The sequence below is a fragment of the Mytilus edulis genome, chromosome 5 (assembly GCF_963676685.1).
Source record: "Mytilus edulis chromosome 5, xbMytEdul2.2, whole genome shotgun sequence".
NCBI lineage: Eukaryota > Metazoa > Mollusca > Bivalvia > Mytilida > Mytilidae > Mytilus > Mytilus edulis.
Genome location: NC_092348.1, coordinates 17,444,759 through 17,469,513, shown reverse-complemented (window position 1 = coordinate 17,469,513; position 24,755 = coordinate 17,444,759). Strand labels below are relative to the sequence as shown.

The 24,755-nt window shown below is 30.1% G+C and overlaps 1 protein-coding gene across 5 annotated transcripts; it reads left to right on the top strand.

Annotated features, from left to right (window-relative positions):
* The first annotated feature begins 5 nt into the window (after positions 1-5).
* On the top strand, positions 6-24,755 carry LOC139523121 (protein NDRG3-like). 5 transcript variants are annotated; one of them, XM_071316904.1, is made up of 14 exons: positions 23-134; positions 9,652-9,758; positions 10,230-10,329; positions 12,309-12,429; positions 14,132-14,185; positions 17,017-17,079; positions 17,513-17,573; positions 17,910-18,074; positions 18,645-18,745; positions 19,896-19,961; positions 20,721-20,820; positions 21,184-21,271; positions 21,800-21,818; positions 22,507-24,755. In XM_071316904.1, the coding sequence occupies exons 2-14, from the start codon at positions 9,663-9,665 to the stop codon at positions 22,553-22,555; spliced, it is 1,083 nt and encodes a 360-aa protein (XP_071173005.1). In that variant the 5' UTR covers positions 23-134; positions 9,652-9,662; the 3' UTR covers positions 22,556-24,755. The 5 variants fall into 5 exon arrangements, with proteins under 5 accessions (XP_071173003.1, XP_071173005.1, XP_071173002.1 ...); XM_071316902.1 differs by lacking the exons at positions 14,132-14,185; positions 21,800-21,818 and adding an exon at positions 13,523-13,561 and having other exon boundaries at positions 6-134; XM_071316901.1 differs by lacking the exon at positions 21,800-21,818.

The following is a 24,755-nucleotide window of genomic DNA, read 5'->3' as shown; positions in this document are numbered from 1 at the left end:
TTGGTGATTTCTGTCTAGTGTTGTCCAATCAGAACAAATTTAACAACATTGCGAAATATTGTGGTAAAGGTGAAGGTGATTGTGAATCATAAATTTTCAGAGGACAAATTATTTGACACATTGTTCTCTCAAGGGTAAGAATCGGATAATTCATGGAAAAAATTCCAATTCCAATATAATGATATTTCAGAAAAACTTAAATTTAACTGTAGCCTGCTTGCATGTAATGCACCTGTAGGATATTTTAATAGGTAAATGCAGGATGATGCTGTTGTGAAATCCTGAAATGCGCAAAAGACAGATCTAATGTCTATCAAATCTGGTTATGGTCCATTATACTATTTTACTTAGTCCTGCTATTTGTCGGAAAATTTTGATTAAATACACATGGTTATCATTCACGATATATATACATGTGAATCAACAACATTTCAGCCATTTGGAATCTCCATAAATTAAACTTGTACACCATGTACACTAGTAGTACAGACACAAACAGTCATGGGTACTACTTGTACTTTTTCTAGTGATGAGCCAACCAACTCTTTACGGATAACCCTAGTCCAAATAATTATGACGTCTGGCAAGACCCTGTTTTTTTAGCCCCGACCCTAACTTTTTTATTGGATCTTCAAAAAAAAAAAAAAAAAATTGTATCAACCGACCCTGTTTTTGACACAGGCTTCTGATAGATGACATAATATTTTTTCTCTCTTGCTTCTTCTTGCATAGAAAGCCAGTAAAACATTTTATTAATGTCAAAAGGTATTCCAAATAGGTTAAAATCCAAGAAATTTGCACAGCAGGTGCTTCAAAAACATTGCAAATGGCACACTTCCGGTTTTTGAAACTAATTACGGATCCGGACTTGGAAAAACCATGATAATTTTCCGGATTTCATTTACGATGTCAAAAAAAAAAAAGAATTCCGACCTACTGACCCTATTTTTCAAAATGATGTTACCGGAAACACATATCTTTTTTTTTTAGGCCTCATAATTATTTGGACTAGGATAACCCATGAAGATGTAGATGTGAAAGTAATCCTTATTTTCTTGAAGAAGTAAATAAAATATACTTAAAAAAGTTTTAAAATTATATTATGTTTGGATAATCTCCCCTTTTTTTCTTTAACAATTTTTTTTCGGTAAGTTCATAATTTTTCATTAAGAGTTCAATGTTTCATAGAAAGATTACAAACTGTTGCAAGAAGACACAGCTAGCCTAGAAGATGGGGCAAATAAATGGGGTATGCTACATGCAAGACATGTATTTCAGAGTTCGCGAAAATGGTCAGTCCTGTTGGTCCTATCGTCAAAATGAGGCTCGGACCAGTTTTTTGAAAGCTAGTGCCAGTCCTGATGTCCGATGTAAAAACGGACGTTGCAGTCCCTTTTTTTTATCGAGAATTAGTTGTACCGCAACTAATTCCAAAATGTGGTTACATCGGTCTTCAAATGTACCTGCTGCTAATAATTAGTAATTTCCGGTACTGGTTTCCTGTTATAAACAAACTGAAACCTATGGAAACCAAAGTGCTGATCTACACGTGGCCTGCTAAATTTGTTCATGGCAAACAATCGGCGATTGAAATCTTAGATGGAGATAACAAATACTGAGAAAATGATTCAGATGATGAAATGGATAGACATGATAGAGAAAATTACTTTAATTACATTTTGTAAGAACAATCAGAAGATCAGAACTGGTCCTTCATTATTAATTTGTCTGTGGCTGTGAAAAATAAAACTAATAATAATAAAGTTACTTTTGGATAAAATATGTTATAATTATTTTTATTTTTGGATCAAATTGATAGATTTTTTAGAACTGGCTAGAATTTTGTAGGACTGACAAATAATTCTGCTTTGTCCGTCCCATGACCGACAGGTCTTATTTTTCTTATTTCACATTTCATAAATAAAAATAAAATTTCTTCAAACATTTTTTTAAGAGGGGGGGGGTTTCAATTTTTCTTATTTCACAATTTCATAAATAAAAATAAAATTTCTTCAAACATTTTTTTAAGCATCCCTTTCGCCGATGAGTCCCGGTTTACCGGGATTCACGCTTCAGACAGCTGACAACGAGTCCCGTTTTACCGGGATCAGAATACATCTTTTATATTTCCCGCTCGAAACAGTGCAAACATGAGTTATCTTTCTTTGATGAATACCCGGATGAAAGTGTAAACATGGCGCTTCCGTTTGTTGAAAACCGTGTCAAAATCAGAGGAAATTTACCGAATTTACGAGAATTTGAAATGAGGGAACATTTTTTTTGAAAGAATATGGAAGAATTGAAGCCAAACTAGTATACTTTTTTGACATAAAATGTCGTTTTATGTACAAAACACTTGGAATGGACATCATTCAGTGTGAGGAATTTGTACTGCCTCATAAAATTTTTCAAAATTTTGCCGTTTTGGTTTAAAAAATTACGATTTGGGGTCAAAGAGCAGAATTTTGAGAATTTCACCTATATAATGCCGAAAATTTGAATATTTTATGAAGAAAAAAGTATCAAAACATAAACAAAACTGTGAACATGGTGTTAGTGAATGAAATAAATTCACAAATAACTGCAAACAAGTTTTTATTGACATTTATTATGAAGATCTCCCGCTTGAGTAAAAGTAGCCAGGGAAGCCATCGTCTCAGAGTAGCTTCTGTCTGGGCAGCAATCGGTGAAAGGGTTAAGAGGATAAATATTCAACAGCATAGTGAATTGCTCAAAGTTAAAAAAAATAATTTTAAGTTCATTAGACCACATTCATTCTGTGTCAGAAACCTATGCTGTGTCAACCATTTAATCACAATCCAAATTTAGAGCTGAATCCAGCTTGAATGTTGTGTCCATACTTGCCCCAACTGTTCAAGGTTCAACCTCTGCGGTCGTATAAAGCTGCGCCCTGCAGGGCATCTGTTTTTTTTTTAATGGATTGATGATATATAAATAACTGTCATCAAACAAGGATGTGTACCTGTTCAATGCTGTTGTACTATTTCATATTCAGCTGGATCTTTAATTTATTCGAATAGACTACATGAATTTTCCTACGCTATGCTTCTAGTTTTTTGTAATAGGAATGTTGTAAAAAGATTCAATAGGGTGTCTAAGAACATACTATTAAAGAAGCATAGTATGGTAATACATGTATAAGAAATAGGATGTGAGATGTATAAAAACACAAAGCACCAAATCAGTGTAAATGTCTGATCACTCCCTTGCATAAAACATGTAAAATGCTTTTCATAGATTTTATTATTTTAATATTTCAAATACAATACACGCAATAGCGCTCTCTTGCATAAAATGCTTTTCTTTGAGTTTTTTTTTTATATAAAAAATAATATAGCTTGCTAGCAAAAATACCTTTGCCTGCCAAAAAAAAAGAATAATTTGAGAGAAAAAAACTCTTTGCTACCCTTACCTTCATCAAATTATGTTCATGGATTGTTTTTAAACTTGTTCGTACAACATATATCATCTGAAGGAAAAAGTTTGATTTTTATTAAAAAAAAATAATTTACTAATAAATGGACCCACTTTTTAACTTACACTTGCACACTGACATCAGCAATCATAAGGTGCTTTCAACAGAACTCTTTGCAAGTTTATAAAGTTTTTAAGTAAAAGGACTAGGGGCTATAAGGGCCATTTTTGGCCCCACCCCCAAATTTCATATAATTTGTCATGTTGTAAGTCTGTACCATAGACCTTCTGAAAATAATTGAAATTTGGGTCTAGCTCGTTTATTCTGTTGCCTAGCAACCAATATAATGGAGGAGTTAAACTCATCAAATATGATTATCATACAGCTTTAATATATCTATATTTGAAATTAAACCTGCTTAGCATATAGTAAACTTTACATTTGTACACTATTTAAATATTACATAGTTGAATGCACATTTTTGGCAAATTCACTGTTGTTTCTTCCTAGCAACACATCTGTGTCCATGGCAACTGCAATTTGTTTTCTATTTTACAACATTTAATTTTAAATATGTTGCAACAGAAAGGCAATTTAAGATGCAAGTTGTAAAAAGAAACAAACTCCAAGGTAAATATTGATGGGAAAAGCAATATTGAAACATCAACAAACAAAACAAAACACCGGCTATTGCCGATATATATAGATTGTGCATCTAGTGCTGGGCCGGTTCACACTTGTCAGCGACAAGAAGAATAATATAAAGCCCAGAACACATATTTCGCGTTAAGAAATCTTAATATTAATTATCTTAAATAAATATATACTGACACATGCATTAAAGGGTGTTTTTAAATTTCAGTGTATGTCCATTACAGTAGATATGTTTCAGGTAGGGATAGGGGTTGGAGGGGGCACTCCTATTTACAAGGTGATGCACATGCCTCTGGAATAGTTCACCTTTTTAAGCTTAAAATAAGTGAAAAGTTGAGAAAACTATCAGATATACATGTATATGATAAGGACAATAAAGTTCCCATAACTTCTTTGACTGTCAACTTGTTTGGTGTTCCTGCTGTGTCTTTATCAACCATTTTTTTTTAACTTTTGACACTTAAGTATTACTCTTTTACATAAAACCACATGAACCAAATCAATATGGGAAAAGGTAACTTTTTTTCATACGCAATATACGAAAAGGTATATTTAAAAAAAAATGTAAAACAGGGTGAGGTAACAAAACTGCGACACCCCTATCAATTAAGTATTGCAGTTCACCCCACCCCCACTCCCTCTAGACATATGTAGAGGATCGTTAGAGTTGACTTTTCGAAAATCATCTTATTTTTATTATTTATTTCAGACGTCCAGATTTATAACCATTTCATTCTAAAGAATTACAAAACTGGAACATGCTACTATCTCAAATAAATCCGTATTCTAAAAAAAAATCTATATTCATTATATATATATTATTTGTCTTATTGTAGTTCTTGTCAATATGCATAGTTTATTTTTCGCCTTCACTGATCTTAGTGTCGTGTGACTTGGTCTTTGATTATCATGACAATATTCATTATACATGTACGTCAAAAAAGTTGAAAACAAGAATGTGTCTTTAGTACCGGTACTTGGATCAGAGGCGGATTTAGTGGGGGCAGGGTGACTCCCCCCCCCCCCTTTTGGGGAAAAAATTTGGTTGCTTATAGGGATAATCACAAGAGCGTGATTAAAGCGGGCCCGCTCTTAGGTCACTTAGTTGGCCCCCACTTATGAAAATTCCTGGATCCGCCACTGTGGATGCCCAAATCGCAAGAAAAACAAAGGCCAGGGAATCCTAATTGTGACAGGTGCAAAAATTGGCAGGCTTAAACATGTTATTTTGAGATCTCAAACCCCTCTCCCTTAACCTCTAGCCAAAGAAGAAAAAACAAAACACACAACAATACGCAAAGTAAAATTTACTGCAAAAGAAGTCCGAGTCTGATGTCAAATTCAACTACCTTGACCGAAATCTTAAACCTGAAGCGAGACACAAGGGCGATCCGACAAACAGACGCACAGACCAGAAAACATAATGCCCACAAATGGGACTTAACAACAAAACCGGGTCACATTTTAAAAATTACACTTTATTTTTACGCATGATTATAAAATTATTCAAAACATAACCTTTAAAAAGGTAACAGACATACAGACTTCAGGCACTTGTTTCTATGCATAGGAAGGTCAATTATCCACATATATACATACATTCTACCTAATGCCGTTTCCTTTCACTTACCATCAAATTATATAGAACTTGTTCTCTGCTCATTACCAACAAAGACACATCCAATTAGAAAATAGGTAGTTTCAATTTCAAAATAAATTTCGTGTTTCTCGAAAATTATGGAAATTAAAGCAAACTAATCCCTCTCCTTTTCCTAACATATACCATGCCCCGGGTTCCAGATTTTGAATTGATAATAAGCAGAAACATAAGAAATATACAGATTTTGTTATATTGAAGGTCTAATTAAAATTTCACAATTTCATAATTTCAAAAAAAAATGTCCTCAAAGTTGTTATGACCTCTCACACATGAAGTTCATTGCTTTTGGATTTTTTAAAAAGAATTTTAACTAGATATACTTACGGAAATAATATAAGGAATACACGTTATATTCATAAACAAACAAAAAATAGTTCCTATAGGCATAAGAATATCGAAACTAAACTTTATCAGATGAAAAGGTCCAATTTGGACGGCAAATTTCAGCTTTTTATTGCTCCGTTTGGCTATGAAAAACATAAACTAAACTATCGCACCAACCTTGCACCAAAAAGATTTTTTAACCGCAGTTTTATATGTATAAACTTGTCAAAATGTTAAAATTTCTAATTGGTGCAAGCATGGTGCGGTGGTGAAAATTTAGAAAAAACATCCAAATTTCTGTATTTTTGCTTATTTTCCAAATTATGACGTCATTTGCACCTACCATTGTGACGTCATTAAACCTTTTTTTGTTAGATAAAAACATGAAAAACATTTTTCTTAAATCATTGACTCATATTCTAATAATTTATGGAGAAAAATCTGCTCTGTTAGAATTTTTATTATCTTGTAAATCTGGGGCCATTTTAGGCCATTAAAACCCCTACTCCTTTATTTTTCAAAGCGAACAAAAATCATGATTTTAATATATATTTACTTTTAAACAATGAATATGAAAAAATTTTATGAATATATACATTTGAAATTAATGCAGCAGTCTTAAAAATTGAATTAGTCATTATTACTCTATGACACTTATTTAATATCAACAAATGCATTAATTATAGGTCAATAAACATATAAAATAGTGTTAGTTAGGATGATTAATATTCAATTATAACAGATTGACAGCTGTCAGAGTGAAATGTACATCTATCTTGACGCTGTTAGAAAATAAAATAACTAAATAACACATTAAGGTGACCTTATGTCATCATAAAGATAAGTATTGAGGACTGTCAGAAAACATTACATAATACGACTATGTATTTTTGTTGTTGACCATGTTTACCTTGTATTTGATGAATGTTTTCTCTTGGGGGGTTTTAGGGACTGTTGTAGCCTTTAACTTGTGTATAGGTTGTGTGTGAATTTGAAGGAATACATTTCAGTCAAGGTTGAGTGTTTATAAATATTATTGATATTATATATATATATATGTTTAACATTTTAAATGTTTATATCTTTTATTGTTTGTTATTACAAGTTGTTTTGATAAGAATTTTTTTGATATCATACTTCATGTACTTATGAAATTTGGATTAAATTTGATTATATAACAAAGACATTTTGATATCTTTTACAAATGTACAAATGAATATACCATGTACATTTATCATGGGTAATATGTAAGCAGATAAGCATTACATAAGTGGAAATATATTTCTTTGTCGATTTGAGTAGTATTAATAATAAGTAAAATTTAATGGACATTGTTATAGATGTAATGTTTCAAATGAGTAAATCAATATCTACTAAATACATAAAACACATGACTTTTCATGGCATTTGTTAATAATGCTTAATTGAAAAATATTGCAACCTATGTTTTAATACATGAATTCAAACCATTCATTAACATGATTAAGAAAAAATGAGAAAGAAATAAGGCTACTCTCAAACATTTTACAACAATTGCAAAATTTATTTATTTTTTGTCAAATTGTATGCACAAAATAAACACGGCACAATTTCCCCAAACATGTCCAATGCAGTTTGAATTTTAAATGTTTAACTATTATACATTCTGACACTCTGCAGAATAATTATGCTTAGACTTTAGTCCCTTAAATTAGATATACAAGATGAAGGGGGAATAAAAAAAATAATTGTCAGAATTTTTATACATGTACATACACATGACATACATGCACATGTAAGATTGCTTAACATACACATGATACAATAATGTTTATGTGAAGTGATTCTAAAATGTGATGTTTAAATCTTATGATTGGGCAACATGACGTTGTATTATAAATAGAAAAATAACATAAACATTAAATTAAGATAGAAATGAATGTCATATAATTGACCTACATGACCAACCGGTACATGTTTTTAACTTGTTTCCAAATTTCCAACTACATATAGACGAATCTGCAAAAAATAACATGAAACTTGCATGTTCATGGATATTTGATTTCGCTGTTTTGTTGAAGTCTGCATACAAGCCTATAGAAAATTTGTTTATTCTTTGAACATTAAACTTGGTGGTTTACCTGTTCCTACGAAATCCACGAAAATTGAATTGGTACCCAACGAATAATAATAAATCCACAGTATGTTAATTACATGATTTATGTTACAGAAGTTTGTTTAATGCAAAAAATGGATAAATCAACAAAATTGGGATCCATATAAACGGTTTAAAATTTCAAACCATGTACATGTACTACTTAAATTATAAGACCCCAGAACAGACAGATTTATACTAAATGCAAATTTTATGAAACCTGTTTGATATGTTCAAGTTCAAGTTTTCTTTTGACAGCAATGCTCAAGGAACAGCTGTATCTTACTTAGCTTGATTAGCAAAGAGAGAAGTTGAGAGGTGTTGGTTGATACATTTGTGTATGATCTGTTGTAATTTCAAAAATTATTGGCATTCCTGCTATATATGCTATTTATAAACTATCTATAAGAAGTTTGTTTCATAACTATATGCTTGTATAACCACCCTCAGACATCTATAGATGTCTTAATTGCTAAAGTGAGAAAATTGATAAAACAATTTTTAAAATAAATTAATAAAAAAAGTTAATGTGAAATGTAAGTTGTAACACAACATTAACATGCTTAATGAGAATGTTCTCTTTATGGTTGAATAGTTTATCTTCCAAACCCCATCAAACATGTCTTCCATGTACAAACTGATGTATTGAAGATGAAACATCATGAAAATGACAATTGACAAAAAACTTTTTTTTGTCTCTAAACCCAATTTCCTATAAATTGGACTTAGTTGACACACAGATATATTTATATCTACTCATCGTCAAAGGCCTCCACTATTATTAATGACTGGTTATAAGAGGTCAGTTACATTGTTGTATGTCAGTGACCTGGAATAAGTGTCTGGTTAACCTTTAGAAGGTCTTGAATGTACCTGTACTAAAATTAGAACATGTAGATTCATAATCATGATAATGTAAGGATTCTTATTAATTCATCAACTAGACCAAATGAAATGTGGCTGACCAATTGAGTAGTTGGAACAGATATATAATGTTATTTACAATACTCCTTTTAATGTGTAAATGTTTTAACAATGATATTAATGATATTGTAATATTTATGAGGACCTATCAAATTGTATACACTTACATGTTCTAATTTATTGGCATGATAATTACAAAGACTTCATTATATAGTATGCACTGGTTAATGTGTTTGGAAACATCAATGTTCACAATTTATTGCATTTAGCAAAATTTGCGTTTTCTTTTTGATTTTGTGAACATGGTGAATACAAAATTAGTATATTTTAAGAAGAAACCTATATAAATTTTATTTGATATAGTCGGGTAAGTATACATTAGTGAAAAACATAAAAACCAAGAAACATATTTGTTTATTATACACATGTATACAGAAATTAGCCTTAGGTCTGTTAACACTGATGTACAATTACAAATATTGGACCAAGTTTTCTTCAACAATAATTATTTTGTTTCAGATTAAATCAAAATGGAGAAATTAACAGACATAGAATTAACATCAGTCCAGTCCCAGGAACCTCAGCACCGAATGGTCAACAGTAATGCCAATTCTATTCTAATACAGGTAAGTCATAGATAGAACCTCAACCTCAGCATACATGTAGAATGGTCAATATATAGTAACACCAATTCTATCCTGATGCAGAAAAGTCCCAAGAACTTTAGCACAAAATGGTTAACAAAATTAAAAGCCAATTCTATCCTTATACAGGAAAAAATTAGATATAAAAATAAGTTGATACTTCATGTACTTCGTTAAAAGAAATTCTGTTTTTGTCTATTTTGTGTCAAGTATATTCAAATTATATATATAATGTTATTTTAATTTCAAATGCAAAATCAAAATTTGTCTTAGTTATTTAGGAATTTATAGTCCTATATTCACTTCATTTAATTGTTATATCACAAGAAATTGTCACCAAAAAATACAAAAATAAGATTCATCATAGATCACACACCAAACCACCACTTTTCTTTTATTAAGAAAATGATTTGCATTTCAATGTTTTTTTTAAAGTATAAGGATTAATTACAGGAGGATGATGTAGAGACACCGTATGGAAACTTCCACGTTGCTATACAAGGTGACCGGTCAAAGATGGCTATTCTTACCTTCCATGATATTGGATTAAATCGTGAGTAATTTATCTACACCACAGAAACATGTCATATACATCAACATCAGGATTAGATTTTTCTCTGTCTAAAAGAAAGATACCAGTGTGACATTCAAACTCTTTAAGTTGAAAATAAACTGACAACACCATGGCTAAAAAAGAGTAAGACAAACAGACAAACACCCATAAACAAAACACAACATAGAAAACAAAATAAGGAGCAACATGAACCCCACCAAGTATGCTAACAATCATACCACAGCTCCTTATTTTGATATGAGTTTCAAGAGAATTGAAAAGATTACTAGCCACTAATTACAATAATCTGTATTTTTTCATTCAATCAAAATTTAATCATGGTTATATTACTACACTATGTGTTTTTCTTCTCCATATTATTCATCTATATCAAATTACACTGAACAATATTATTAGACTTGAAACACTTTATTTACACATCGTTTATCATTATATATTAAATAGTCAATACTAAACTTGTTAAATCAAAATTATGTGATGATTTTATCTGAAATTTGAGGGATCACCTGTTGACAGTAAAAGTTGTTTTATATTTAAACAGCTATAGATGACTCCAGGGGATAAGAAATACAAAGTCAATAAAAAAATTGTGTAAATATGTACAAACAAAAGAAACTTTATTGACACTTATGTCTTTTTTATTTGGGAAAAGCTGGATGTTTGAATTGATTCCCCTATTACGTCGTCGTCATCTGAAGACATTTGGTTTTCGCACTATAACTTTAGTATGAGTAAATAGAAATTTATGAAATTTTAACATTTAAAGTTTATGCCCACAAAAGGAAGGTTGGGATTGATTTTGGAAGTTTTGGTCCCAACAGTTAGGAATTAAGGACCAAAAAGAGCCCAAATAAGCATTTTTCTTGGTTTTCGCACAATAACTTTAGTATATTAAGTAAACAGAAATCTATGAAATTTTAACATAAGGTTTATGACCACAAAAGGAAGGTTTGGATTGATTTTCGGAGTTTTGATCCCAACAGTTTAGGAACTAAGGGCCAAAAGGGGCCAAAGTTAAACTTTGTTTGATTTCATCAAAAAATGAATTATTGGGGTTTTTTGATATGCCAAATCTAACTCTTAATTTTTGGATATTGGACCATAATCGGTAAATGGTTTTAGTTCTTAGACCACATTCATTCTGTGTCAGAAACCTATGTTGTGTCAACTATTTAATCACAATCCAAATTCAGAGCTGTATCAAGCTTAAATGTTGTGTCCATACTTGCCCCAACTGTTCAGGGTTTTACCTCTGCGGTTGTATAAAGCTGCGCCCTGCGGAGCATCTGGTTCTGTATTAATTTGGTTTTGTCAACTCCCAATGGTCGCAACTCTTCATATTCAGAAGTATTGTAACTTAATTATAATTGACTGTTCTATTATTTTTGAATTATTTATGTACATGTACAATTGCATTTAAAAAAAATGTGAAATAAGGTTGATGTATTATAAGCATTAGTGAAAAACAATAAACATGATAAATAGAGTGAATAGTATGACTTATGCTTTTATTGCTGGTCATCTTCTTGAAAGTTGTGAAATTCTGTATTTTAACATGTCATAATTAGTCTTTTACACACAAGAATATCTTCATACTACAAAAATAAGCACAAATAGTATATATGCTTTTAGGCAGAAAATTAGATTGAAATTGTTTATTGTTGCCCACCTATAAAGCAACCTACTCCCAAAAAATATGTGACACCAATCTTATCAATATTATTTTTAAGGTTTTTTCCTGCTTCAATGTCTTTTCAATGTTTAAGGACCCCAAAAAATATCTGTACCTTCCTCTCCAACCCTATGGGGCATGGGTAGCAAACATCCAAACAAATAATTTCGTAAGGATAATCTTAAATACATTGTGAATGGATGTGCAGAAGGTAGCACATGAACAGTAGTCAGTACTTTACATATTTTATTGAAATATCATGTGATATCATGTGTTTATTTTGTAGATATTACATGTTTCCAAGGATTTTTCAATTTTCCTGATATTCAGCAGATACTGAGACATTTCTGTGTTTATCATGTAAATGCTCCTGGTCAGGAAGAAGGATCTATGCATTTAAAACCAGAGTAAGTTTGTACTGCCTCTCCATGCATAGGCATGCTGGTATTCTGCATGTGCATTATATAATATATGATGTTGTTGTCAGGAGCTAAAATAACTAAAACAAATAATTCCAGGGTCATAATTAATGATTAAGGAGTCAAAGTTCAAAAGTTAAAGGGTAAAGAAAAGTAGAAAATTGGTACAAGGGAGATTTTAACATTTAAAAAAATATTTGCATGTTATTCAAATGTATTTGGAATAGTAATTCTGATGAGTTGTTTATATACCGGTACCATTCAGTGGGATATTTTTTTTACAGCATTATCATATAACATTTTATTGTTCTTATTTTTCATGGAAAATAAATTTGACTTTCAATGGTAGTTAAGTCTTTTTCTTCTAATAATGAATAAATAATAAAAAAGAAGAAGTTTAAAAAAATATTCTGGATTTTCTTCATATATTTCAATGTCATGTATATTAATATGTGTAATAATATATACATGTTCTATGTTTTCATGTGGGTTCATAATTCATATACACAATATATATAATAAGTAAAAGTTGAATTAATAATAACATATTACTACTTAGTGTAAGCTTGTAGTATTTTCATTTGCATTTTGATCAGTAAATTGTCATAATTGTACATAATTAATAATGATCACGCTTTTTTTCAGAATGATTTTTCATGCGCAGTGTCTTTTATTTGTATAAAATGTACTTAGCGTTCAAATCAAACTGTTTGTAAATTGTTTATAATTTTTAGGTGATTTAAAAATATTATAGTATTATGAACAATAATAAATCTTAAATGAAATCTGTAGAATTTTTATGGTTGTTTAGAGTTACCTCCCATGGAAGAGTTATAGGCTAAATTTATTAATACTTTTGTTCATATTGGTATTATATGCGCCACTTTTTGATTCCATGTTCTTTCTTCTTGATATAAATTAAATAATAATTCTTTAGTAGGTAAAGTTAGAAAAAAGTCCTTTGAACTCCAAGTTAAAGAATCAACACTGGTTAAAGATTGAACAGATTTGATTTGAACAACAGAATTCAATGTTGATTTGACAAAGCTAAGCTTGTATTCTATATTTTTGTTATGGTTAGGCATGATGTCTTAGGCAACCCTGAGTCACTCGGTAACAGGTATGTTGGCCAGCAGCTTACCGTAGCTATTTGTGTGTGCTTATTAACACAATTTCATAAAGGCTCTTTTATATTGAGTTAAACTATTAATAGAAAATGATCTTTGGAACTTTTCTGTTCTGACATCTTTATAGGTTGTCATTATTTCAACATTGAAAGAATTTACTCATTCAGTTGTCTGTTGAAAGGTAACTATCTGGGGTTTAAAGCAGAAAAAAAAATATTATAAAAAATATGCCTTTATGAAAACAGAAAAATATGTTAACTCATATAAAAGTGCCAGTAGCAATTAGCCTTTTCTCTTTTATTCATACCATTCACCGCCTTTTTTTCTTTTTTATGTTTTGCAACTTTTCCATTGCACTTTTTTTCCTTTTTAAGGGTGATAATTTTAGTATTTGTTTTCTTTAGAAATTATTTTTTTTAGCATTCTTTTATGCAACAGAGTTTTGGTTCTTACTTTATGAACTAATCTGAAATATTTCTTTCAGGAAATGTACTGTTGTTTTTTTTTCTTCATAAGAATCTGTATTAACTTTTTCTCTTTTTTTCTCTAAAACTTGACCACAGACTGACCACTGTGGTAAACAAGTTTGACTCCTCTAGAAATGACTCCCTCTTTGAGTAAGTTTGATGTTGTTTTTTGTAAGTCTTTTGGTTTAAATTAGTAATGTTATACACAGATTAATTTAGTTTATTTTTACATCACTTTTCTATTTGAAAAAGTTTGATTATTATAATTATAGTTATTATGAACTTGTTGCATAATTGAATTTTAACGATCAATAAGATTTTATTTCAGGAAAATATTTTGATTATCTCCCTTTCATGATTTCGTTTTGAATTATTTTCTCATTTCTTTCGAGTTATTTTCTTCATTTCTTTTTCTTGAGCTTTTTTATTTATTTTATACGAACTTATACAGATGTATAATTTTTCTCTCTATAACTCTTTTCTCTTCTGCCAAATGCCTTTGTAAAAATTTGGTTTTCCTCCATGCATACTCACATTACAGTTTTATTTCTTTTTGTTTTAAATGTTTTCTTCTGTAATCACTTTCTACCTACCTTATTTACATAGCTAGTTTTTATTAGATGTTGTTGTAATAGAAAAGTTAAGAATCAAAGCCCCCTTTACATGTGATCTACATTCATGCAATAACAACCCATGTACATGAGAACATTAAAACAACCATGTATTTAAATTATTTGGAAAAATGTATGCATTTAATATTTAATCAGAGAGAAATTTATAAATGTTAATGTTTTTATGATGTATGCATTGAACCAAATCCTTGAATCTAGACAGTGAGCTTAATCATGTTTCTTATTGTTAATTGCAACAAGATCAAACACGATTAAGTTTCCTCAAAATTAACTTATCGCACATTACAGGTACATAGTGAATGTGCTTTACTCTATCAGTCTATGGTTTTATTGTGGCTTTAAAGTTATTTTGAATAATTTCGAAACATTATTAAACTTGCATCATACAAGCAAACAAAGACAAGCTAAAAAGAGGAAGTGGGTTTTATTGAATCAGTTAAAGCACTCCTTTAATGATTTCTATTTTTTCTTTACAAATGTAGCTAAATACACTTAATTTTATTTGTCATTATAAAGCATTATGACAAAAATTATTGATAAATTTGTAATTTAGGTTTCTAAAATCCACTTTCAAGTATGAATTCTATTCTTCTATTATATTTAAGCTAAATTGGATAGACAGATTCTGGAAACCTGCATGGGTCTAGTCCATGTCTTTGTAAAGGGGTGCTTTGCTTCTTTTTTAGTTTCTTCCAAACTTGCCAGTGTGCATGGAAAAATATAGTTGAATAAGTATTCTTCTTAGTCATTATAGATAGTTTTCTACACCTACATTCATAGATATGTATTGGAAAATTTCTATTTATTTTAAAACTCGGAACCTTTAAAGTAAATTTCTATTCCTTTCTAAAACTCGGACAGTACCTAGTCCTTTGACTTTATGTTTTAATGCAATATTTGTTAATAAGGTTTAAGCCTTTAATGTAAACGATATATTTAAAACTATTATTATTCTTTATTTCTTTATTTATTGTTTTATTCTGTATAAAATAAAACTTTAGTCATTTTAATTCATTGTTTAAAAATTGTAATAATATAAAAGTGTTAAAAACTATTTTCTTAAAAATGACGTCATTGCAATTGACATAGTGTGATTTGAATATCTTTATTTTAGGTTTATATGTAAGTCAAAAACTAGAATATTTGTTATAATTATACCCCCGCTTTAAAAAAGGGGGGTATACTGTTTTACCTCTGTCTGTCCGTCCATCAGTCCGTCCGTCAGTCCGTCCGTCCGTCAGTCAGTCCGTCCCATGAAACTTTCGTCACATTTTTCTCAGGAACTACACATCCACCCTTTCTGTAATTTGGTATCAACATTTATATATGTCAGCCACAACGTGTGATGCGTTTTCAGATTCATCACTTGACAACTTCCTGTTTACCGAACACTTGTCTGATTTTACACATGATAGCCAAGTTGAAAATTTTCGTCACATTTTTCTCAGGAACTACAATATAAGGATTTCTGAAATTTGGTTTCAGGATTTATATAAGTCAGCTATACCGTGTGATGCGTTTTCAGATTCATCACTCGACAACTTCCTGTTTACCGAACACTTGTATGATTTTACACATGATAGCCAAGTTGAAAATTTTCGTCACATTTTTCTCAGGAACTACAATACAAGGATTTCTGAAATTTGGTTTCAGGATTTATATAAGTCAGCTATACCGTGTGATGCGTTTTCAGATTCATCACTCGACTACTTCCTGTTTACCGAACACTTGTATGATTTTACATAGATAACCAAGTTAAAAATTTTCGTCACATTTTTCTCAGGAACTACAATACAAGGATTTCTGAAATTTGGTTTCAGGATTTTTATAAGTCAGCTATACCGTGTGATGCGTTTTCAGATTCATCACTCGAACTACAATACAAGGATTTCTGAAATTTGGTTTCAGGATTTTTATAAGTCAGCTATACCGTGTGATGCGTTTTCAGATTCATCACTCGACAACTTCCTGTTTACCGAACACTTGCATATTTTTACACTATTTATATTATCCACTTGCGGCGGGGGTATCATCAGTGAGCAGTAGCTCGCAGTTTCACTTGTTCTGAGAGCTGAAACATCCAGGAGAAATTGATCACTTGCCTTTGTGTAGATCACATCACCAATACACATGTACTTCATATTTCAGTGACTTTAATGTTGCTATTTTAAACTTCAGTATTTACATCTCGGTTTAATTTTCTATCAGCACATTTAGAAAGAGATTATTTTTTCTTCTTTCAGTTCATTATTTTTGTACATAATTAATCAATTATTCAAGTTTGTTGGACTTTTATAGACATGCACTTGCTTGATATTTATAATGAATAATCGGTTTTGTTTTTCACAGATTTGTCTACCCTTCTATGGAGCATTTAGCAGAGGGCATACAACATATTGTTGATCATTACAGGTGAGCTATAATAACAAATAAACACACATTTGATTCTTTGCGAACTTCTCCTTCAGTGTATTTACCACTTAAAAGTTTCACTGTGAGGGTCTGATTTGTGATCCCTATCCTGGTCAAACCTTAGACATACAAATATGTATCTGCTCCTCCTCTGCTAAGGAGCAGCATCTACAGTCTAAGGTCAAAAGTGTTTCATCTTTTGTTTCTTACTTTGGGCCTTGACATAACTTTTTTCATACACTTTAAACGTTTTATTTCATCAATTGTAAATGCAAATCTATTATGTGCATTCCCCTATCACATTGAAAACATAGACATCAGGAAAAGAAGGTGAGACACTGAGAATCTTTACAGATTTTTCTATTTTCCTTATTATGATGTATTTATTTCCATGTTAAGATACGTGTTTTTGTAATGTTTATATTTATTTCAGTATCAAGAGGTTTATTGGGTTTGGAGTTGGTGCAGGAGCTTATATTCTTTCAGAATATGCTGTAAGTAGTAAAATAATTTCATATTAATAAACAACCTTTAAATGTTTCAAGTGCCTTAAAATACAGATATTATTAATAGCATTAATCATAATGGTGATAAAAAAAATCTAGAAAAAAATAGGAAAGTATTTTGAAAAGTGATCAATCTATAGTATTTTATTACTAAAAATAAATAAATAAGATAAGATAAGATATTTATGAAACCCTGTTTTCCTTCAGCATATGATTTACTAGTTAATACATGTCAAAACAATAAGTCCACTTCACCCCAAAAAAATTATTTTCAATGTTTTAACAAGTTAATGAAGTGTCATGTTCTGATTTTTTTTTTTTTAGCTTGAGCATCCAGAAAATGTAGATTCATTAGTATTGATTAACAGTACAGTTGGCAAAGCAGGATGGATAGAGTGGGGATACCAGAAGTTAAATTCCTGGTATCTGTGGAGTGGTCAGATGACCAACTTTACTGAAGATTACCTGTTGTGGCACTGGTTTGGATATGTGAGTATCATCTTCCATAAATACACATTCTGAAAAACATCAAAAACACAATACAAATCACATTCATGACAACATTGGTGGCTATGTAACTAAGATAATTTGGTGTATGTTTAGTAGATCCTGACAAATGTGATATTTATGCCCCCAATGCAGTCTGTCCTTCCTCTTAAATCCCACCAGTAGTTTCTGTTCTCTTAACTTTTTTTTGTCTCAACTAAATGTTATGAAACTTATACACAATGTTTATTACCACAAACAAAGATTAAGTTTGAATTTGGGTGGTATCACTATTACTTTTATAGAGTTATGCCCCTATACAAATGTATGCTAATTTACCCACATTTCTTATCAAGTTTGAATTTGAGTGGCTTCACATTTTCCTTTCTTCAGTTATGTCCCTTTATCACATTACTTGTGAGTAGGGGCATCATCTGTTTTCCATAGGCACATTCTCCTTTTAATTTCATTCACAATATAGACAAACAATGATGTTTTGATATTTACTACAATTCTGTTGAAAATTTCTTGAGATGCTCAAGTTTCTAATTGTTGAATACTTTTATTTTACAGAAGACAAAATATGAGAATCAAGATTTAGTCCATGTTTTCAGAGAATATGTCAAATCCATTAATCCACAGAACCTCTCATTGTTCATTGAATCATACCTCAAGTAAGTTTATTATTTTTCAAGTTATCCATAATCAGGTGCTGGATATATACATGATATAAGGCCAGGGTTTTTTAATTTGTTGGTTTACAGATTTTCCCCATGAAAAAGTCAAGTCGGTTGGTTGGATAAAAAAATTAATGAAAAATCTCTCAAGACAGAAAAATATGCAAAAAAAATATATATTTCACTTTTCGTACAATGTGTTTGGTTTACTATTTGATCATCATTTCTTATATATTAGTTCGATGAAATATTATTGCTCAGCTGCCATAAACATTGCATGACATCATCTAATAATTTTCTGTGAAAAAAGGGGGTTTGTGTCCACGGACAAAGATGAAATTAAATCGTCATTTCACAAACGTAGCCCTTAATAAATTCCAGGAAACTTGTTGGTTAATGATCTTCAAACACGAAAACTGATAAAGAAAAAATGCAAAAACTTCTTTATAAAATAAGTGTCAACACACATGTCTAAAACGTAATAGACTCGTCCACTGGAAAACAAGAATATCGGGTTCATCAATTGTCATGAATTCCCTTTTTTTATATCCAAATAGACGATTTTTTTTTATTATCAATGTCAGACACAAGTCTGAAGAAAATTTCAAAGGATTTTTTTTAATTAAGTTCTTCAACTTGACATGTTCCATGGTTGGACAAGTTCATTCTCTATTTTTTTCTATCTTACAGAATGATGACAAATACGGGAAACAAACTTAATGTGTAATGGGTTTTAAATGCAGGTTTCGTTCCGTATATTTATTTGCGCATTTGACATTTCAAGGTCAGTTATGATTGATTTGTCTAAAATAGCATGAAAAGTCAATTTTATTTTTATTCTGCAAAATCGGGTCGGCAGATCCGTAAACCAACAAATTAAAAAATCATGGCCTAAAAGATAAAAAGATGCACATTGTGTATTGATTGATCTTCAGGACACTTTTTAAAATTTTACAGCTGTTAGTGTTACATAATTAAACTTGTGGGGGTTGGAAGGCAGTTTTAAATCAAATTTCATAGGTTTTTTTCTTTAGAATAAAACAAAAATATAAAAACATATATATATTGTTAACATCAGTTAAAAAAAATATTTTCCAGATCACTTATTAGATTGAATATATATATATTTTTTTTTTTCTGTATTTAGACGTAGGGATCTTGGTATTGTTAGAGAACTTGATCCCATCAAAAGACCACATGTCAGGACTATCAAGTAAGTTATTCATGAAGAGCAAATGGTCAGCTTTAAGCCCAGAAAATAATTTTAGAAATTTGATGGTATCGGACATGTTTAGTCTTACAATCTCTTAAAATTGCAGTATTTGTCAAATATACAAATATTGGTAGTTTTGACATGTAAATTGCATTCAGTAAGATAATTTACAAAAAATCGAATTTATAAGAAATAAGACAAGTAAGTACGTAATTCAGGGAGGTTTTCCAAATAAAATTGTTCTACAATTATGCCTATCAGTTATACCCTAATCTTTCTTTTATCTTTATAATACTACATTTTAAACATTTGGGGATGAAAAAAATAATTAGTCTTCTTCCTCTGCATTTTAAACATATTAAAAGTAAAATCACCAAAATACTGAACTCCGAGGAAAATTCAAAACCGATTGTTCCTAATCAAATGGCAAAATCAAATGATTAAACACATCAAACAAATAGACAACAACTGTCATATTCCTGACTTGGTACAGGCATTTTCAAATGTCGAAAATGGTGGATTGAACCTGTTTTTGTAGCGCTTAACCTCTCACTTGTATGACAGTCGCTTTACATTCCATTTTATATACAACGACGCTTGAACAAAACAGTCATAATATGTAAATAGTCAAAATATGGGTAAAGCAATCATCACTGTGTCACAATCACAAAACAAACAAATATTTAAAAATAAAGCCCAAAAAGCATCTATCATTAATATATATGAACCACCTCAAACCTCTATTTGATTGTGTTGTAGATGTAGAAGTATTTTACTTGTTGGAGATGACTCACCACACATTGACCAAGTCACAGATATGAATGGAAGAATGGATCCACAGGAGACAGACTTTATGAAAGTAAGTTTTTCTTGTCATATTGTTGTTCAAAAAAGGGATAAGAACAAAAATATTCTGTGCTGTGAATTCAAAAATTATTGCATGCATTTATTATTGGGACTTTTCAAGAATGGACAAAAATGCAAGTTTAGTTATTGTGATTTCAAAAATATGTCTGTATACAAATTTATATTCAAGTTATCAGAATGCTAGTTCTTATTAATGTGATACCCACCCATTCGCATTAATAAAACCTCTCCATAATTTCTGAATTTACAGTATTTAATAAACTTTCTAAAATTATTATCCATTCATCGCACTGCTGTATTTTATAAACTTCCGGTCATTTAAATATCATAATAAAATCTCTCCTTTGACATTCAGATCCAGGATTGTGGAGGTATGCCATTAGAAGAACAGCCAGGGAAAGTGTGTGAAGCATTCAGATTATTCTTACAAGGCATGGGATATGGTTAGTATTTAAATGTTATACTTCTCTATGTAAAGTTAATGATAATGAATATATACAGAAATAATTGTAATGCTTTTATGGGGTGAATTTTAAATTTATATGGAAAGAAGTATATTCTAGTGGAGTTAAAGAATGGGGTGGACTGGAAATATGGCGAATGATTAGGAAATTGCACTGTCATTTTATATATTTATGATGTACCATAGTCAAATATGTGGAGATATGTGTGACTATAATAACTTTTTTATAAATAGAAAGAAAACAAATAAGGTTTGTAATGGTATGTCATTTTCTAAGGCTTAATAAATAAATAGACATTGGGAATATGTCAAAAGAGACAACAACCCAACATAAAGAATGACTTACCCTGTGAAGGGGATCTTTAAACTTGAAAAGACTTGAATTTAAAGCTTACTATGGCACAAATAGAACATGGCTTGATGGTAGAAACTTGTAATGCAGCCTAGTGTAAATTGGTACAGATGTTGTACAAATGATTAAATGTGTTGTATTCCATTATATGTTAAGTTCCCATGTGTAAAAGCTCGTAAGTAAAATTCTTTAATGAAATCTAAACATGTATTCAGACGGGTGGCAAAACAATTGCATGGCATTTTGCTTATGAAATTAGAAATGAAAGTTACATTTATTGACACAAGCTTCTGTATTTTACATTTTCTTTTATCATGTTAATAAGCCTGATCTTGTTATTGCACTTGTTCTTTCAGTTATTGATGTCACATTATCATTTATTAAAAGTGAGAAATAATTTGCATTAATTAGGAATCATTATTTTGTAAACAACAAAAGGTGGTTTGGTGTCATTGTTCAATTTTCACAGCTTCTTAAAATATCCATTTATCAATTCTATTAATTAATCACACATATTTCGTGTCTGTTTGTAAATATTCATTTTACAACATTTATATTGCTAATTATTTGTCACGTGAATCAGTGTCAAATATACTGAATTTGTTACATTTTTGATAACCATTGTCACACATGTGTATAATTATTTGATATTGATCAAAGTAATGTCACTAGTAACCTGTGAAAGGAAATTACTTGAAAAGAAAATAGATAATTATAGTGAAAAGACAAACTTCTCTTTGAAACAATTGTTCTTATCTTTGAAATGCATTTGTAATATCAAATTCAGTTGTAGAAAAACATTTCTTGGTCATTTATTTCTTCTGCTATACACCTTTTCAGTAATTATTTTAATTTGATTTCAGTGCCAACATTACGAGCTCCAAAGAATCCCGCTCAGCAAACACGCATTAGCCCACACAGGAAAGATGTAGATTTCAGCAAAATTCAACCTGTTTGTTAATTGTTTGTTATTACATGTGCTTGACACTTGAGTATTGTGAATTGTAAACAAAATTATAGTAGACGCAAATTTTACAAACATTGTTTATTGAATGAGTTGCATATGATGTTAATCATTTACTTACAGATTAATGTTGCTTCTTATTTATGTGTTTACCATTATATATCAATACATAAATTCACAAAAGAAGTTTTAGGAATTGCCGATTGACCATCCTTAAAACTATAAGTAATCTATTGGGGTTAATTTCAATATCTCAATAAAAAGTTACTTTCACTTTATAATTGGTATAAAAATTATCAATTTGAATACTTTATAAGGAGAGTTTTGGCATTGAAACTTCTAATTATTAAACACATTAGCGATCAAATTTTAACAAGTTCAATGAATCGCAATTTACTGTGAAATTAAAATTTTAAAAAGGTTTGTTCAAAACATTCATTGATTGACTTCAATAGGTGTTTCAATCCATAAAAAAATAAGAATTTGAATTGTTTAATAATTGAAATAAAATCTATTAAAAAAAGTTAACTCCTGATTGGCTGTCTCTTATAAACTGGTGTACATAGAGAATCTGTGTTTAGGGCTATTCAATTAAAATGTGTGTGGGAGGATTGGAAGGAACTTTCAAAATATCCCTACAACCAAGATAATTTAGCATAATGGTAATAGAAGCATACTGAAAAAATACCCATGACCTACATTCAATTATTACACTTCCCTTCCTACCCTCCCATGTTTAATGGAATAGCCCTTATGGAGAGACATCTCCCAGGGAAGATGAGTGCAATGTATCATACATAATCATGATAATTATTGGATTGTTGTTGTATATACTTCATTTTTATATTTTTGAATATTTTATGTAAAAATTGTTGAAATTATGTAAATTTATAATTATATATATTGTTTCTCATTTTGTTTCTGTATATATATGTTTTGTTGTATGATTTTTACTGAGTATATTTATATTATGTTATGTGATAACAGACCCATCCTTAGGTGTGGTTTTTTATATGATTAAGACTGTAAGGTAATAAAACTATAAGCTAACAATTCAACTATTTGCAGATTAAGTTGGAACGTTTTAAAGTACTTTTTTATCAGACCAAAATGTGTTAACTTAAAAATAAATGCTACTTGAATTTGTTAATGTCCAAGATGTCTTATGTGTTAGCATTTCTGTGTTACTACTGAAAACATTTTTTGTTAGAATCAAGTGCATGTATTTGTATGAGTTGTCAGCAAGAAAGTTCAAGTTACATTTTTCTTATAATTGAAGTACGAACAGATTATCTATTTATAGGTTTTATAGAATAGCCTATTGATGATTTTTTTTAAATAGTTCAATATAAACACAGAAGAGGAGCAGTTGTTTTTAGCATATTGTATGTAATTACAATTTTGTTCAAAATGTATATATAAAACAAGTTTTTCTGTATTCACAAGATCCATTAAAAGACAAAATAGAAAAAAATACCGCAAGTAATCTTCCAAATTGACTATGACAATGTTCCTCAACCCTGACAAGGCTCCCTCAAATAATATTGTATATATATGGTAGATTAGGCTTGTCGGTGTCCAGTAATTCATTTGAGCAGTGTCTTAGGTTGGTTATTGCCTATAGTATCCAAGGCTTATCAAATATTATTCACTGGATAAAATGTTAAACAACTGAACAAAGCTGTTTAAATATTTGTAAGTACTTGCTCATGTATTGGCTATTTCCTTTATGTGTTCAAGTGGGAAAATTTTATCAAATGTACATTGCTCAAAATTTGTCAACTGACTTAACTTTAACGAATCTCAAAAACATTTTATTATAAGGAGAAAATAATGGCATAATCAGTGAGGTGTTTAAGGAAAATATAATCGAAACTGCCTCATAGATAAATATTTGTTGTGTTAATTGTGATGTAATTAGTTCATATCAAGTGAAGCATTTTTTTTGTAATTTCCAAGAGTTGCTATGTTTTGTTGTGAGCATTTATCTGTGGATGTTACCCTATGCACAAATTACTTTGTATATATATTGACCAAACCATGTGTAAATTTAATTGTAATTAGATATTTAAGCTTTGTAATGTTTATTTATGAATCATTCCACAGAAATTTTTCACAGAAATCAGCAATTAAATAATTAGAGAAAGT

Coding starts and splice junctions, on each gene's coding strand:
- LOC139523121 (XM_071316901.1), top strand. CDS start 9,663: ATGGAGAAATTAACAGACATAGAATTAACATCAGTCCAGTCCCAGGAA. Junction 12,430..14,131: donor TCTATGCATTTAAAACCAGA/GTAAGTTTGTAC, acceptor ACTTGACCACAG/ACTGACCACTGTGGTAAACA. Junction 19,962..20,720: donor CCACATGTCAGGACTATCAA/GTAAGTTATTCA, acceptor ATTGTGTTGTAG/ATGTAGAAGTATTTTACTTG.